Here is a 17076-nt window from a genome sequence, read left to right as displayed (position 1 = left end):
ATAAATACAACCATTCAAAATAAAGCTGGAAAATAAAACACTAATTCCAATTTTGCTTCAATTCAAAATATTTTTTGAGCTCCTCATTTGGCAATGCCTTCAGAGTCACCATATGAGTCACATAAGAAAGTTAGCCATTAATACCCTGATTTCACCAAAACTTTATTACTTACCAGGTTCATTATTATTCACTAGGTTTATCTGAATTTTTTGCCAATGAAAAAAAAAGCCAAAATTGATTACCATCATTGAAAACTTTTCTTTTAATGTGCCACAAACTTTGAGAAGTTCCAGACACTTTCAGCAAGAGATATGTATAGCTGCCAAAGGTGATTGCTTTGAAGGAGATATCATTTGCTTAAATGAAGGTACTAGGACATGAGTTAAACTCATCTGTTGTGCTACTTAATAGTCATGGTCATGTATACCACAAAAGTTGTACTTTGTTTACATAACTTCTTACGAAGTAGATTTTATATACTTGGTAGGCTGAAAATTAAAACTGCTTTTCCCACAAAACTACTGACAAATGATCACATTCTTAGTTCTTTCATGATATAGTCACATTAAATCATTTTTTAAAAATTAAAAGGCAATTTAAAGCTAATTATTAGCCTTTACAAATGAGTAAAACTATGAAAAATCTTCTTAGGAGCAAATGCACAAAACACCAGTGAAAGTGAAACTAGAGTGAACCTCACAGGAGAATAGTAACATTCTTTTCAATAGGTTTACTTTATATTCACATGGCAGTTGGCCCAACACGGTTATTGGCACAAAACAGACACTTCAGCAACTAGAAATTTTATTATTTCTATTTAATTTTTTTCCCTAAAATAAAAAATGAAATATGAAATATGAAATAAATAATAATCTGGTAGTCTTGTAGAGGTCCGGCTTCAGTACCACGGCACTTTCCCATTCCTCTCTTTATTTTATAAAGTACTTCATTTAGCCACTCGGGAAGAATTTATTTTCTTAATATCAACTCGGCTCAGAATCAACGTCCCATTTTTGAATTTTCCAACCTGTCCAGTCCGTCCACTTGACAAAATACTGGGAGCTGATTTCTTCCTTTTGGATTTCCTGCATTTAAAGTGAGAGAAAGGCACCACAGCTAAGCTTATAAAGGATTGCAGCATCACCAACCAGGCGACGGTGGCCTGCTCCTGCAAACTCCCAGTCCCTCCCATGCACCGCCCCCTGCCCTACTGCAACACCACTGGCCTTCTGCAGTCCCCGAAACATGCCAACTGCATCCTTGCCTCAGGGCCTTTGCACTGGTTTCTTCTACGTGGAATGTTCTGTTACCAGATATTTCCAGGCTGTCTCCCCTTCTTCATTCAATTCCCAAATCAGATGTCACCTCCTTAGAATGACATCCCAGCCCATCCCAGTGATTTTCTTTCACAACGCTTTATTTAACCTCTTCACAGAACTTGCCAGTACCTAACATCTCCTTACTTATGTGTTTGTATGTTTTGGTGTGTTTCCCTCACTACAATGTAAGGTCCTCAAGGGCAGGGATACCCTCAGTGTGATCATGGCGTCATCTCCAACACCTAAGACACCTATGTGCCTGGCACACGGTGGGCCTTCAACACACATACATGGCCAGAACAAACAGCCACTTAACAGCATGTGCAAGCTCACCAGGAGGCCAAAAAAAAAGTTACGACAAAAGAAGTCCATTTTGAAACAGTAATTTGAGAAGAGAGAAAAAGGCACTCGAACAAAAGCTAAGAAACAAGAATAAAGGAACAAGATCAACATTCCATTACTTAAATTATGGTGCTCTAGTTCATGTGGAATGTCAAAGAACAGGCAATACAGACCCAGACCGTGCTGTCATATCAGCAGGCTTTCTTAGCAGGGAACAGAAGTCTTTGGTTAGGGCTGGCCCCGTGGCTTAGCAGTTAAGTGCGCGCGCTCTGCTACTGGTGGCCCGGGTTCGGATTCCGGGCGCGCACCGAAGCACCGCTTCTCCGGCCATGCTGAAGCCACATCCCACATACAGCAACTAGAAGGATGTGCAACTATGACATACAACTATCTACTGGGGCTTTGGGGGAAGAAAAAAAAAAAGAGGAGGATTGGCAATAGATGTTAGCTCAGAGCAGGTCTTCCTAAGCAAAAAGAGGAGGATTAGCATGGATGTTAGCTCAGGGCTGATCTTCCTCACAAAAAAAAAAAAAAAAGAAGTCTTTGGTTGGAAATGTCAACCTCAGCTTTCCCACTAGTCACTTGAGGCGTCTGGTCTTCGCAAATGGGAGCCTGGAGAATGTCTAACTCAGTCCTGAGGTAGTTGTTTGATCTTGGACAATTTACTAAATCCTGTTCCCCTTAAAGGGCTTGATTAGGATAAGTGAAGACAGCAAGGCATTCTCACAGGCTAGAAACACCACATAAATGCAGGGTACTATTTTCAGAACTAATCAATAGGTTTATCCAGATCATTCCACCCTAGTATCTAATGGTATCACTCACCTGTCTTCCTGCCCTTTCCTCTTCTTTTTCTTGAAAATATCTGTGTCCTGGGCCTGATGTCAGAATTTAAGATAACATATTTGTCAGTAATGGATAATAGAGATTCAGAAAAAGGCAAGAGGTTTGTGACCAAAAGCCACTGAGATACTATATTTGATATTTTTTCAAGTAGGCATATTAAACAAATAGACTCCAAGTTTCGTCCTAAAACCCTTTCAAGAATGTGAAAGTCCATTCCAGAGAAGACTGACAATAGAAATGTCAAATCTTCCACTTTAGGTGAAAGGAAGGCAATACTATATGTATTCCTCTGGTGGTCTTTCATAAGCTCTTGTGTTTCATACGATGTGAAATGCAAGAAAAAGACTGAGTCTAGGGAAAAGATCAAAGCAGCTTACATCATTTGAGCAGGAGTTTGCATTTCAGAGCAAACTTTTCATGTGAATATGCCAGATCACTTGGCTGGTATTACAAAATACAGCTGACTTGAAGAAGTAGACAGAATTTGCTCATTTAACTCTAGATCTTGTCATTGTCTAGACTGCTTTCCAAGCAGTGGGGTACAGCCTTCCATTGTGGCAAATTACAACCATGTTTCTGTTCTAGAAGTTTAATAGAGTAAAGAGAAGACTATCACACCTACCCTTCTCTTTTCTTCTTCCTTTGCTGCCTTTTTTTCTTTGATTTGCTCCTGTAAAACCCTATAATTCACATAACTATTTTTGGGAGGCTGAAATGAAAGAAAAAGGACACATATTATCATTTTCTATTTTGCAAAAATTTCCCGTGTCCCTTGCACTGACTTGCCCTGGGCTCTCTCACCCCTTTTCTGTATCCTGTCTGGTAATGGAAGGCAGAAGCAGCTCCTTACCTTGGCACCCAGCATAATGGCACGTTCCTGTTCTAGGACTCTTTCCCTTCCTTTTCCATAGCCTGTGATCCCAAACCGGTGCACTTCCAAACGAGCCTGTAGACACAAAGCAGAATCCAAAAATTCTACAGTGCATTCCAAAACTCCACAGGAGTTTCCTAGGAGGACTGCATGTCAGACACGATGTGCTGCACACCAAATACTTTTATGTATTCTCACGACCTGCAGTGACTACAGCTAGCAAGAACTCTGATACGGTGTGGCTTAAGGAGCTCTGTGGAGTTCTCTTACAACACTACCAGGATCTCACAACACCATTCTCTGACAATTTGGACAGTTGAAGCAAAGACTTATCTCTGCACAAATCAGTGGCAGAACTAGGATCAAATGCAGAGCTCAGCAGGACTTTAGATGCTCTCTAAAACAAGCTACTACCCATAAAGACAATAAAGGTACCTCTTAAAGGTACCTCTCCAAACATATTTACTCATACTTAGAAACCATTTATCACAGCAGCTTTGAACATATCTGTGTTTTTTCTTTAAAAAGATACTGTAGAAGAAGAGAAAAAGCCACCAATACCCACTCTTAGCAGTTGAATTACTTCCTCCTGTCTTTTTTCTCATGCATTTTTAAAACCTAGTTACAATCACAGAATACACACAACTCTGCTTTTCTTACCACTGTATCATTGGCATTGCAGTCACAAAACCACCGTGTTTTAAACAGTTGCATAATATTCAATCAACTAAATGTAGTGTGATGTGCTTAACCATTTCCCCAACTATTGGGCATGTAAATATATTCAATTTTTTTTGTTGTTATTATAAAGCTGAAAAAATTAACAATTTCAAAACACATACCTTTTCTAAGTTAAATTCTTGTATATCCATATCTTTCTCAAGGATACTAGTTTTGGTCTGAAAGGAAAAAAAACTCTTATTAAGATCATCTGTTACTATATCATTATAGCATCCATCACCAACAGAGAGTCATGTTTTTAAAAGCCTTGAAACTGGCCCAGATGCCTAATATCAAACAATAATACAAGCATGTTGCACAAAAGCCTAATTAACAGCTAATGGAAGAAAAATGGAGAAAAAAATTTTTAAGATCTCAAAGCTTAAGAGAAAGGATTGATGAGAAACTAAGAAAAAAGAAAAGATGGTCAGAGAGAGACCAACGTCTGTATCTCATGCACCATATGTAGAAAATTCTGTTCAGGGGGAGGCGGGTGGGGGGTTTAGAAAAAGACAATTGTTTGAGCAGGGATTTTAGACGGTAAAAAAATGTCACGTTTGGGGCTGGCCCCGTGGCGTAGCGGTTAAGTGCGCACACTCTGCTGCTGGCAGCCCGGGTTCGGATCCCAGGCACGCACCTACACACCGCTCATCAGGCCATGCTCTGGCGGCGTCCCATATAAAGTGGAGGAAGATGGGCATGGATGTTAGTCCAGGGCCAGTCTTCCTCAGCAAAAAGAGGAGGATTGGCATGGATGTTAGCTAAGGGCTGATCTTCCTCATTGGAAAAAAAAAAAAAAAAAGTCATGTTTAAATAATTCTTTCTCTCTTTCCTTTCCTCCCATCAGCCATTAGAATAATGGCTAAAAAAATTCTCTTGAGTTGAAAATTTCTTTCAGGAACATCAGATTTCCAGAAATAGTGGTGATTGGGTTTGTAATTCCCAACAGAAAATAACGATACTGCAAATGCCTTCAAAATATGTGACTCTTTACATCAATATATCCCTTGGCTGTGGTTACCAACCCATAGAATTGACCAGAAGCTTAAGATTTTAAGAAAACTGTTGTCATGTCTGGCCAACAACAGCAGTCACTACTCAACTCCAGCCCCGAAATCTGTACCAGCAGGCAGGAGGCTGTAAAAGTGTGCAGCCTCTAGAAAAGGCACTGTTTCCCTTGCAGGACAATGGTGAAGGGGGATGTTCGGCCCTGAGCTGCGAGCTGGCTGCATGCCAGGGTGCGGCATCCTGCCATTCCTGCTCAGCAGGGTGGGGTCTGTGCCAGGATGAGAGCGTGGGACTCCGCCCCACGCCACACTGAGAGGTGCCGTGCACACTGCACACACGAAGGAGCCCTGGTTTCTCCTTCTCGGAACAGGAGTTGTGCTTCAGCTTATCCTGTTTTCTCCCCCCACTACTGTATTTTGGGTGTGTGGGTCAGTCACTGAATGTTTCCATAGATGACAGCTTCTGTTTCAATGAGGACCCCTGTACAAACTTCACAGGGGGTTATGATGATGAAATAGGATAAAGTAAATAGTAAGTGTGCAGCCCAGGTCCCGTAAACAGGAAGACTTGGCCAATGCTCTCATATTAACTAATCCACTGACTATAAATCAACAGCCTCCCAGTAATCCCTACAGCACTGCCCATCTGCTGTCACACCGGACGCCGACTCAAGATGGACCTGGGTGCTGGTGGCAACAGAGGATCACATCGTAGAGGATGACTGTCATGCTCTAGGCATGTGGCCCCGCTCTGTGCTGTTAGTCACAATAAATGCATCTTCCACATTACTTTATTGAGACTCCTGGCTTTTATTATGCTTATGATTTTCTTCAGACAATCACATATTTCACAGAATCAAATGCCTTACTTAAGAGCATGGGTGCAGGGGCTGGCCTGGTGGTGCAGCGGTTAAGTGAACACGCTCCGCTGCGGCGGCCCAAGGTTCGGGTCCCGGGCACGCACCAACATCCCGCTTGTCAAGCCATGCTGTGGCGGCGTCCCATATAAAGTGGAGGAAGATGGGCATGGGTGTTAGCGCAGGGCCAGTCTTCCTCAGCAAAAAGAGGAGGATTGGCAGATGTTAGCTCAAGGCTGATCTTCCTCACAAAAAAAAAAAAAAGAGCATGGGTGCAGCAGGGAGGACGCTGCATGGGGCACTTCCATGTATCTACCCGAGACAGTCTTATCTCCTTTTCCATGATTGGAAAAAATTCCACACTTAGGATATCTTTTCCATTGGCATGCACATCTAATCCATTTAGTATGATCAACAGTAATAATATTTTTGAAAAACAAATGGATTAAATCTTCATGATGTCAGGATCATATCCAAATCCTCAAATACACATTTTATATATACATATTAAAAAATGTATACTGTTCACAGACCTCTAAAATCCCATTTACCTCCTTTTCTAAATATTTAAATAGTTCTTCCTCTCTTTTCCTTTCTCCCATCCATCCAATAAGTGATGACTGACTAAACTCTTTCGAGTTGAAAACTTCTTTCAGGAACATCAGATTTCTAGCAATACTGGAGATGTCACAGATGCCCTTGGCTGACCTGTTACTATAAGATCAGCATGAGAATGGAGCGACAGGTCCTAAAGAGGACCTAGGCTCTGTAATAAAATTCTCTGCCAACTGTGTGGTAGTTATTGTGAGGCTGAAACCCCTGGGTCCTGATGTCCTTGCTCTCCCCAACACTAGCCCCACAGAACACCCAGTCCTTGCACTGCAGGTCTCAGTTCATCCTGACTGTGGGGACACGTGGGCTGAGGGGTCCTGCGTAGATCAAGGGCAGACCTGGGTGGCAGGTCTGGCCAGACATAGAGATCTTGGTATTCCCAAACCTTCTGTTAACATTTCACCAGAAACTTCTTAGCTTTATAGCTGTTGATGTGTTTCTGAGAAAGGATCTGGGTTCTAGATTCTCGTTTATAACAAAAGCAAAATTTGGAAAAAAATTCTTGGCTAATTATTTCATGATGCTGAGTCTATTAGCATGACCCCACCACCATCTAACTTTAATTTTTATGCATAGCTTTAAAACCACTTCAGTACATTATTCATAATGCATTCCCTGATTTGGAAACAGTCAGCGGTTTCCTCTGTGTTCTTTCCCCTCACACTCACTGTAGTAGGAAGCACTTGTACCTATAGGCAATATTGGGTCCTTCTCTACTTCTAGATACACAGGAGAACTGGGCTTCGCTGTCTACCTGAACTTAGGCAGGGCTACGTGACTTTCTTTGGCCAAAGAAATGTGAGCAGAGGGGAAGTATGCCCCTTCCACATGGAACCTCTAAAAGCCAGTCATCAACTCCCCTTCTCCACCAAAGCCACTAAGACTCTTCCAGGTGGTGGAGACCCTATTATCCTGGGTCTGTAGACGAGGAAGGTGTGGAGCAGAGCACTCCACCCCTGCCAATCCTGATGGACATGCAACACAAGAAAAAATTAACTTTTGCCTTTAAACCATTGAGACGTAGGGACTACTTGTAATCAAACCACTGCCTAACCTATCCTGACTAATAAAGCCTATGGTAGAGAGAAATGTTTGGAGATTTTGAGAACTTGTATGTTAGGCAATGAAGAAGGAAGAAAGCTACAAAAAGAAGGAACAGTTTGGGAGAAATGTGTGGGGGTGAGGGAGGAAGGCAGGGAGCCCACCAGGCTCAATGAACTTGTCTACGGGCTGCCTTGCTGACCAAAAGTATTTTCTCCTACAGTGATCAGATTTTTTATTCTATTAGTTACACTGTCCAACGTTTGTCCAACTAGAGAATAGCTGGGTAAATAAACACTCTCTTTTTAAAATGCAAGCAGTTCTAGGAATATTAAGAAATTAATTCATATCTTATTGAGTGTAAATTACTTCAACCAGATTACTTTCTTCCTAACACCTATCTCACATTGCATCTACTAAAGAACAGGGAACAGGGAATGTGGTACAAAGTTGAAGGGTGACGCTGGAGTGTGGAGGACTTCAGGGTAGAGTCCTTGCGAGTGATCTAGATAACGCAGAGATTATGAGGGTGGTTAGAACCTGGGGCAATAACTGGGGACAATGGTAATGCAGGGTGAAGGTTCTGGGTCAAGTGTACTTGTGTTACTCAAGGACAAAGAGCCTAACCTAACCTATATTCTCTCTCTAGTGTACTAGTTAGGCACACAGCTTTTAAGCCAGAAAGCCTGGGGTCTGAACCTGACTCTGGCACTTACTTCACATCCACAGTCCTTTATCTGGAATCTTTAGAAAATTCAGAAGTTTTTACATTTTAGAAAGTTAACACTGTGAATATACCGAGTGTTATATACCACTTCCAGTGGGGTCCAAGACAACAACTCATAATTAACTACATTCATATGTCTATAGTAACATCTATGAATATTCATGCCAAATGGAACAAAAATAATTCGTAAGCTTCATATCAGTTCAGGTCAGGTTTTGCTGCCAAATAAATCTGCACCAAACTTAAAAAAAAAAAAAACCAACTAACTTGTGATTTCCAAAGCTCTGGGGTTTTGGAATTGCAGATATGGGACGCTGGCAAATAATTTAACCTGCCTAGGCATCAATCTCCCCTGTAAAATGAAGAGAGGTCACATAAATTGTGAGGATTCAGTGAGATAATGAATTAGTTAATGAATATAAATAATCACTTTTAGTACACAGTAAGCACTCAGTAAATATTAGCTATTATCAGCAATTCGTTATATGCTCAGAAGCAGTCTATGTGTACCTCAGTCCAGGCCACAGGATCCAAGAGTCTCTTCTGATCTATAGTACACTATTCTATTATTTCTATTATGTCTCTCTAATGCCTTTTCTATGTAGGCCACAAAGGAGGCTAAGGTTCCCGAAACAGGGGCGGTGACTGACCTATATGAAGATGGACCAATGCTAATGGAGGAGAAATAGCGTTAGTAAGACATATCCCTAAGGGCCAAACACTACTTGGATCATTTAAGCTACACATGACACTTTCATTTCTTAACAGCATAAGAATTGTCTTTCTCACACGCAGCCTTGCAATACTCATTACAGAGTGGGTTTTCCCACTCATTCCTCAAATTACAAGTCCAGGCCATACCTATAATCTCTTTACCATACAGGGGCCACAAAGATCTTTTTAAAATATAAATCAGACCACCTCATGTCCTTGCTTACAATTCTTTGATTCCCATATACTTTAAACTAAAATCCAAAGGCCTCACCATTGCCTATAAGACCCGGCAAGGGCTGGTCTCAGCCTGTCTCTCCTACGACAGCTCACACCACTCTCCCCTCGGACCTACACACCGCAGGGCATTTGCAGTGCTGCTTTCCCTCTGCTGACCATTCTTCCCTCTGTCCTACTCCCACTAGCCTTGGAGCTTCTGGAACACGGCAGGCCTCTTCACACCACAGGGCATTTGCAATGCTGCACTCTCTCTGTCCGCATTACTCTTCTCAGCTCCCTTCACCAGCACAGCACCCTTTAACAGAGCGCTAGCCTGATGTCACCTCCTCAGACACTTACCAACCACTCTATCTAAAGGAGGTTCTGCCCATTACTCTCAGGACCCTATTTCTTTCCTTGAGTGTTTACAACTCTTTAATTATACTATTAATTTACCTGGGGTTTGCCTGACTCCACCAGTAGATGGCATACTCCACGAGGGCAAAGGACTATATCTTGTACACTGCTGGATCTCCTGGGGCTGGCAAACAGTAGGCACCCAATTGTTTGTGGAATAAATGAATGACTGAATAAGCAATCTCTTACCTACTATTTCCTGTCCAACTATTTCCATAGTCACTGCTTATACATGGGACATTATCAGGAAGTTTATTTGTAGGTTAGACATTTAGAATGAGTAAAATGTTATATAAATAGTGGACAAACTCCCAGATCAGCCCATTAAAAGAAGTTCTGGTCACCAATTCTGATGTGTGTGTGTTGGGGGGTTTCCCCACATATCCAACAAGCAACACTCTGACACCAGCTGGCTGTCCTACAATTCTAATCAATTCTGACACTATCTACCTGAAGATAGTGTCAGATCCCACAGGTCAAGGGCTCAGTCCTACAAGACTGCCCTCTACTTCAGATGCCATTTGAAAGCCCAAGTTGTTACCTGTACTTCTAACCCACTGGCTATAAATCAGAGGTCCCCATGACCCCTCCTTGAGTTCAATTAATTTGCTAGAGTGGTTCACAGAACTCTGGACATCCCTTTACTTACTCAATCACCAGTTTATTATAGAAGGATACAACTCAGGAACAGCCAGATGGAAGAGATGCACAGGGCAATGCGTGAAGAAAGGGCGTGGAGCTCCCATGCCCTCTCCCAGCACCTCCACGTGTTCACCAACCTGAAAGCTCTCTGAACCCTGAAGCCTGTCCTTTTGGGTTTTTACAGAGGCTTCATTATACAGGTATGAGTGATTAAATCATTGGCAATTGGCCACTGATTCCAGCCCCTCCCCTCTCCCTAGAGATCAGGGGGTGAGACTGAACGTTCCAACCCCCTAATCATAGAGTTGGTTCTCCTAGCAACCAGTCCCCATCCTTGGGTGCTTCCAAAAGTCAATTCATTAACATGACAAAACACACCTTTATAGCTCTCAACTCTTAGGAAATCCCAAAGGTTTTAGGAGCTCTGTGCCAGAAACGGAGACAAAGACCAGATGTATGTTTCTTATTATAAATCACTGTTTCAATACACAATGCAGTTTAATCACAATATTGTGAAAGATGACATGAGTGGAGCCATATGACAACAGAGCCAGAGGAGCCATTTCAGAGGAACTGCCTTGCAGGTCTTGTTTTCTTTATCTTCCAAACTGGACCAAACCACCAACATTCCAAGAAGTCAGTAAGGACAAGAACACCTTGTCTGTAAGAACTGATGGAACTGGACTTTGCTGATGACTGATCGCTAACCAATCAATGAAGTACAAGTCCCGCCTTTTGCCTGATGATCGAATCTTAAGCTAATCTGTGAACCTGGCCTCACCTCATCTAGCACCAATGAACTCTTCCTCAGTACAACTCACCTCATCTTCCCTTTTTCCCATAAAAACCCTGAACCTCTCTCCTGTAACTGGGACACTATTTGGGTTTCTACCTGAATCTGTGTTCCCCAAATTGCAATTCTTTGATTCCAAATAAACGCTTTGCCTCTTAAACTGGTTTCTGTTTCTGTAGGTTGACAGTATTTATAGCATAAGCCTAAGTTCTGGGAAAAGAAGGTTATTTCCTGGGTTTAGGCCGGCCCAGCCGGACTGCCGTCAAACTCACTAGGACCTCTTCCATTCTCAAGTGTTCTTCAAAGATGACCAGCAGATTCCATGACTGATCAATGGAGGCTATCATTATCTTATTATAAATGTTTGCTGATTCCATGCCTGTTTGAACTGTCCTACAATGACCTGAAAGCTTTTAGAGAGCAGGAGCCATAACTATACTTTACCATGTTACACAAACTCTTAGCATAGCATTACATATCCTAATTAGCCCCGACTGACTATTCTTTACCTGCATTCCCTATGCCCAGGATATACCATAATAACTGGCGTTATATTCATTTGTATTTATTTACATGTTGCAATGTCAACATTCTAAAGTCTTTTTATGGGCATATGTGTTTCACTGTGTCCGTATTCTGTCTTCTCAGCCAGACACATTCACATTTTCAAAGGATAAATTTTTAAAAGGATGAAAGGGGAGAGCACCAAGAACCGAAAAATTTCATTCAAGTCAGGGAGTCCAAAATGTAGAATGAGCTGAGGTTCCTGAGAAAAGCCAACTACAATGAAAAAAGGGCTCATTAGGAGCAAGAAGAAAAGACAATTCAAGAGCCTGCTGCAGATGTTCTATTATTAAGAGAAATGCAGGCTTATTCAATGCCAACTTTTTGTCCTTTCCATCAAAGAGAAAACTTTCCATTCCAGGAAGAGGAACATAAACCAGTGTACAAGGAAACTGAAGGGAGGGTGCCTAGATGCTTTATGTTAGTTAAATTCTCCAAACACAGAATTATATTACAAAGCAGTGCTTTCCAATCTTTTTCATATCATGACACACAGAAAATACTAATATTTGTATGGTACACTGAGGTACACTGTGGTAATACTAATAATTGTAAGCTTCCCTGGCTGGCCAGCATGGGGGCTCTGGTTGCCCTGAGGGATGAGGGAATCCATTTCTTGGCCTGCCGCTAACAGTTCCCAGTGCCCCAGTATTTAGAGTTTAAGAGTTGGAAAGCTGACTTAGAAGCCTAAAAAAAAAGGTAGATATGATTATAGAATGCACTAATAATCTTTGAGGAAGAGATGCTGGTTGGTAAGCTTGACATAAAGTGCTACTTGAATTCTAGAAAAGATTTTATAGATAGTTTTTTAAACCATAAAAAAGATGTAAACACCAGGCACTAACATGTGTTCACACGTTCATAAAGAACAATGCAAGCCTAACTATCTCTGTCAGGGGTTGAATTGCGGTTTCCAAAAAGACCATGTCCATGTTCTAATCCTCAGAATCTTTGAACGTGGCCTTATTTGGAAAAAGGGTCTTTGTAGTGTAATTAAGTTAAGGATCTCAGGATAAGATCCATCCTAGATTTAGAGTGGGCCCTAAATCTAGTGACAGGTGTCCTTCCAAGAGAAAGGCAGAGGGAGATGAGAGACTCAGACACACAGGGATGAAGGCCATGTGAAGACAGAGGCAGAGGTCAGAATTATGCAGCCACAAGCCAAGGCATGCCTGGAGCCACCAGAAGCTAGAAGAAATAAGGAAGGATTCTCCCCTTTCGGAGGGGAGTGTGTCTGCCAACACCTTAATTCTGGACTTCTGGCCTCCAGAACTGAGAGAATAAATTTCTGTAGAGCAGCTGCAGGAAACTAATACAATCCTCCTTTCCTTTTATGATAGACAGAAGTTTATAAGACACAGGGAATGGTATAGAAACGGAAAATCTGATTTTTAGCAATGAATTTGACAAAACCATTATGCTATCCTTGTGAAAAGTCTGGATGAGCAACCACACCTCCCTCATGGACTGAATTTCGAGTTAGATTTACAAATTTAGTCTGAAAGAGATTGCTGCTCACTAAAATCAAACTGCTTTTCCAACAGAAGGAAAGTTCCTTGAAAGCAAGGAGTTTTGCCTATTTTCTTCAATGCTACATCCCAGTGCCCAGAACAGTGGCCAGAAATAGTTGTTGAATGATCGAGTTTTTATTTCTCTGAACACGATCAAGCAGAAGGCTTATAAACAGAAAGCGTTAACTCGGCAGGCTTGAGTTTATTGAACCCTGCACATTCCCAAGAATGTCCTGTTTTCAGGACTGGCCCTTGGCTGGCTCCTGGAAACTCAGCAATTGGAATATTCTGTTTGTTAAGAGTGTTTTTGCATACCTGAGACCTTGAGCCACACTGTACCAAGCATGCCCCGATAGTTTATACTAACAATGTGATTTACAGTGAACACCTCCTTTTCCTCTGGGGGTCTAGAGCTTGATCAACTAAGGTCAGTCTGTATGCCTACATGACTAACCCCCAATACAAACCCTGGACACCCAAGCTGGGGCAGGCTTCCCTGGTTGGTAACACTTGGCACATGCTGTCACACATCATGGCTGGGGAAATTAAGCACAACTCACGCAACTCCACTGGGGAGGACACCTGGATGCCTGCACCTGGTTTCCTCCAGACTTTGCCCCATGCACCTTTTCCTTTTGCTGATTTTACTCTGTATCCTCTTGCTGTAACAAATCGGAACCGTGATGATTATATGCTGAGTTCTGAGTCCTGTGAGTGCTTTAAGCAACTCCTTGAGCCTGAGGATTTGGGGACCCCGACACAGTCTATAAAGATATTCACTAATATTACAATATCAGGGTTTTCACCATAAACATAAACTAACCAACTCGTTACCTTTGTGTTCTCCTCTTGATCTGGATTCTGTTTTTTTTGTTTACTTCTGCTGTGAAATTCTACCACTTCTACTCGCTCTATATTGTTCTTCAGAGGAGAGGGAAATACTGCAGCACTAGGGACTTCTGGTCCTGAAGGGGAACCACTGGGGGTCACAGCAGGAGCACACTGCAGCTCTTCTCTGAGTTCCTTGAAGAAGCTGCAAGCACTCTTTCGCTGGCCTTTTATAAGAGAACCAGGTGAGGAAGCTGGCTCTGCTGCCAAGGCTGCTGGAGTCCCCACATCTCTCTTCTTGTTTTCCCTTTTCTTTCTGATCTTTTTCTGTTCTGCTTCATCTTCTGTCTCTCCTGTTTGTTCAAACACAAAAAGGAAAAATAAATATTCTGGGTTTTAGCTATCAACAACATCAGCTCATGTGAATGCACTTGTACATATGTCACAGCGATAAACACCCAGGAATACGTACCAAGAAAAAAACTATTTGTTTTTCTTTTTTTATTTTTTTTGTGAGGAGATCAGCCCTGAGCTAACATCCACCAATCCTCCTCTTTTTTTTGCTGAGGAAGACGGCCCTGGGCTAACATCGGTGCCCATCTTCCTCCACTTTATATGGGACGCCGCCACAGCATGGCTTACCAAGCAGTGCGTCGGTGCGCGCCCGGGATCCGAACCAGCGAACCCCAGGCCGCCGCAGCGGAGCGCGCGCACTTAACCGCTTGCGCCACCGGGCCGGCCCTATTTGTTTTTCTTAAATCGAGTTGTATTTGCACAATTTATAGAATCCAAAACGCAGTCATCTTTTCCTAAGTGACCATATTTATGTCTTTAACTTCTTATTAGCACAATTATTTTACATTTATCTCACCTTTGTCTTTACTAAAAGTGTCACCATGGCCATAGTCCCAAGGACTGGCAATCCCAGTTGGCTCACGTACTCATTTGTACTGAAAATGTCTGTCTGCCACTGCAGCCAGTGTTTCACATTTTCTAGGTTTGCTGTTAGGTATTAGAGTTTTCTTATTTTCTGTCACAATTATGAATTAAGATGAACCTAAGACAACTGGCTTAATTTGAGTGCGTTTATTTTCTACTAAATCCCCATATCTTCTCTGTTTCAACTGTTTGAACCCTAACCAGTCACCTGAAGATTCTGACAAAAATTCTAGGCTTCATTACTCACCTACAGTACGAATATCACAGAACTCTCTAACAATCAGCTGATCGTTAATGTTTGCTTCCAAATGCTTAGTCTTTTATTCAATAAATACATATTAAGAGTCAACTAAATTTTGGCATTACGGATATAAAAATGAGTAGATACAGCCCGTGCCTTCAGAGCTCCTACTATAATTTCTAGCCTTTGTTGACATAAACTGTATTTAGGATTTTGCAGAACAGTCTTTTCCTCTAGGTTTTAAACTTCTCAAGGTCAGAGACTAAGTCTTCTCTGTCCTCCAATATTCCTAAAGGCACAGAGATATTCTGTCCACAGCACAAGTCAATACAAGTGCAGGGACTGGAGCTAGACGGTCTGGGGATTGGAAATTATTAGCTAAGTAAACTTGAGCAAATTTTTTAACCTCTAGTGCTTGTTTCTACATTTACAATAATGCGATTAAAGACAGTATCTATTTCATAGGGTTGTTGTGAAAATTAAATGAGTGAATACACAAAAAGCATGGAGTACATAGTAAACTCTCAATACTTTTTAGCTACCATTTTTACGTTTAAGTGAGCTTAGAATTTTCAGCAATGACTCCAAAATAAAACTGCTTTTGCAACACCATGATACCCATTTAAGAAATATGTTTGGTCCTTAAATGTACTAATGCCAGGCGGTTGCACATCTTTAATGACAAGCTTTTTTTTCCTTTTCCCCCATCAAGATAAATGAAGGAAAGCATAGGTCGGCCAACTTATGGAAGAAAAGGTTGTGAAAAGCTTTGTGTGAAAACGTTCTCTTAAGTCCTTGGCGAAGGACTGAAGGATGAGGCCCCAACGTGACAAGGTGGCACCAATGCACCAGGGTCAGGCGGGTCTGGGGGTGGCGTGGGGTGAGGGGGCTTCCCAGAGGTCCGGAAAAGTGAAAAGGTGGGCTATTTCGAGAGACCATCGTCCTGTGTGCATCACCCCCGTTAAGTGTGAAAGCTCTGGTGCTTCCGACAAGCAACTAGGTTGGTCCCGACACTCAGGGACGAGTTGGGAGGTTTGACTCATGAAGAATAACTCAACAGAGCCCGACCATGGGGGCGGGAGAAGGGTGATCTCAGACGCAGGTGTGTGCTGGACCCGTTATCGGAACCAGGTTGGACGAACTGAGGGATGCTCGACCTACAAGAACCTTCAGCTTGAAACCGGAGGCCGGGCCAGTTCAAGGCGCCAGTAGCCCCTCGGCTCCTCAAGTCCTCTGTCCACGTGGGTTCCGAGGCCCCGCACTCACCAAAGTCGTAGAGGTTCTGGAGCACAGCATCCAGAAGTGTCTGAGAACAGGCAGGCGCAGAGGACCCCAGCCCTTGATCCTGCGCCATCGTGGGGTCTGCGGCGGCGGTACAGCCCAAAGTCTGCCGGGATTCCGGCCGCGCGGAGCCGCCGCTTCCGGGTTCTGACGGGCTGCGCGCGCGCGCCGCAGGTCCCCACGCGGCTTCCGTTCTAATTAAGATGGCGGTGCCCGGGGGCTTGTGGAGCGGCCACAGAGGGTGCCGCCGCCTTAGACGAGGTCGGGCCTCCCTGCGCGGAAGAACCGCCCCCGGCAGCAGCAGCACCACCGCTTAGCAAAGAATTCCAGGCCCTGCCCAGAACGGCAGCTACACCATGGATTCTTCCAGTTCACCTAACTCTTTTTTCTCCGTCGGCTCCACCAGTCCTGGCGCTGTCGTGCTCCTCTACTCGGTAGGCGCCCAGGAAAACGAGGCCCGGGGCGGGGCCGCGAGAGAGGACCCCATTCTCACGGTCCCGGCTTCCTCCAGCCCAAGACCCCTATCCCCAAAAAGTGGGTCCCGACGCCCCCGAGGAGGGGTTAGGTGGTTGACTTGGTTTCCAAGG

The 17076-nt window shown here is 43.1% G+C and overlaps 2 protein-coding genes across 3 annotated transcripts in view; one reads left to right on the top strand and one right to left on the bottom strand.

Annotated features, from left to right (window-relative positions):
• Window positions 1-642: 642 nt before the first annotated feature.
• Window positions 643-16802, bottom strand: C6H1orf131 (chromosome 6 C1orf131 homolog; the record flags this gene model as incomplete). Its single annotated transcript, XM_058543031.1, has 7 exons — window positions 643-1086; window positions 2488-2540; window positions 3131-3217; window positions 3359-3454; window positions 4222-4278; window positions 14035-14381; window positions 16475-16802. Coding segments are annotated over 7 exons (1107 nt in total), but the record flags the coding sequence as incomplete, so codon positions are not given.
• Window positions 16704-17076, top strand: part of GNPAT (glyceronephosphate O-acyltransferase) — a 30862-nt gene continuing 30489 nt past the window's right edge. The window contains exon 1 of one of the 2 annotated variants that reach the window (XM_058543028.1): window positions 16704-16923. In XM_058543028.1, coding sequence (XP_058399011.1) covers window positions 16846-16923 — 78 coding nt within the window. In that variant the 5' untranslated portion in view covers window positions 16704-16845. The remainder of the gene's footprint in view (window positions 16924-17076) is intronic. The other variant, XM_058543029.1, reaches the window with a different exon arrangement.

The sequence above is a fragment of the Diceros bicornis genome, chromosome 6, assembly GCF_020826845.1.
Source record: "Diceros bicornis minor isolate mBicDic1 chromosome 6, mDicBic1.mat.cur, whole genome shotgun sequence".
NCBI lineage: Eukaryota > Metazoa > Chordata > Mammalia > Perissodactyla > Rhinocerotidae > Diceros > Diceros bicornis.
The sequence above is the reverse complement of the archived record's forward strand: the minus strand, read 5'-3'. Positions and strand labels throughout refer to the sequence as shown.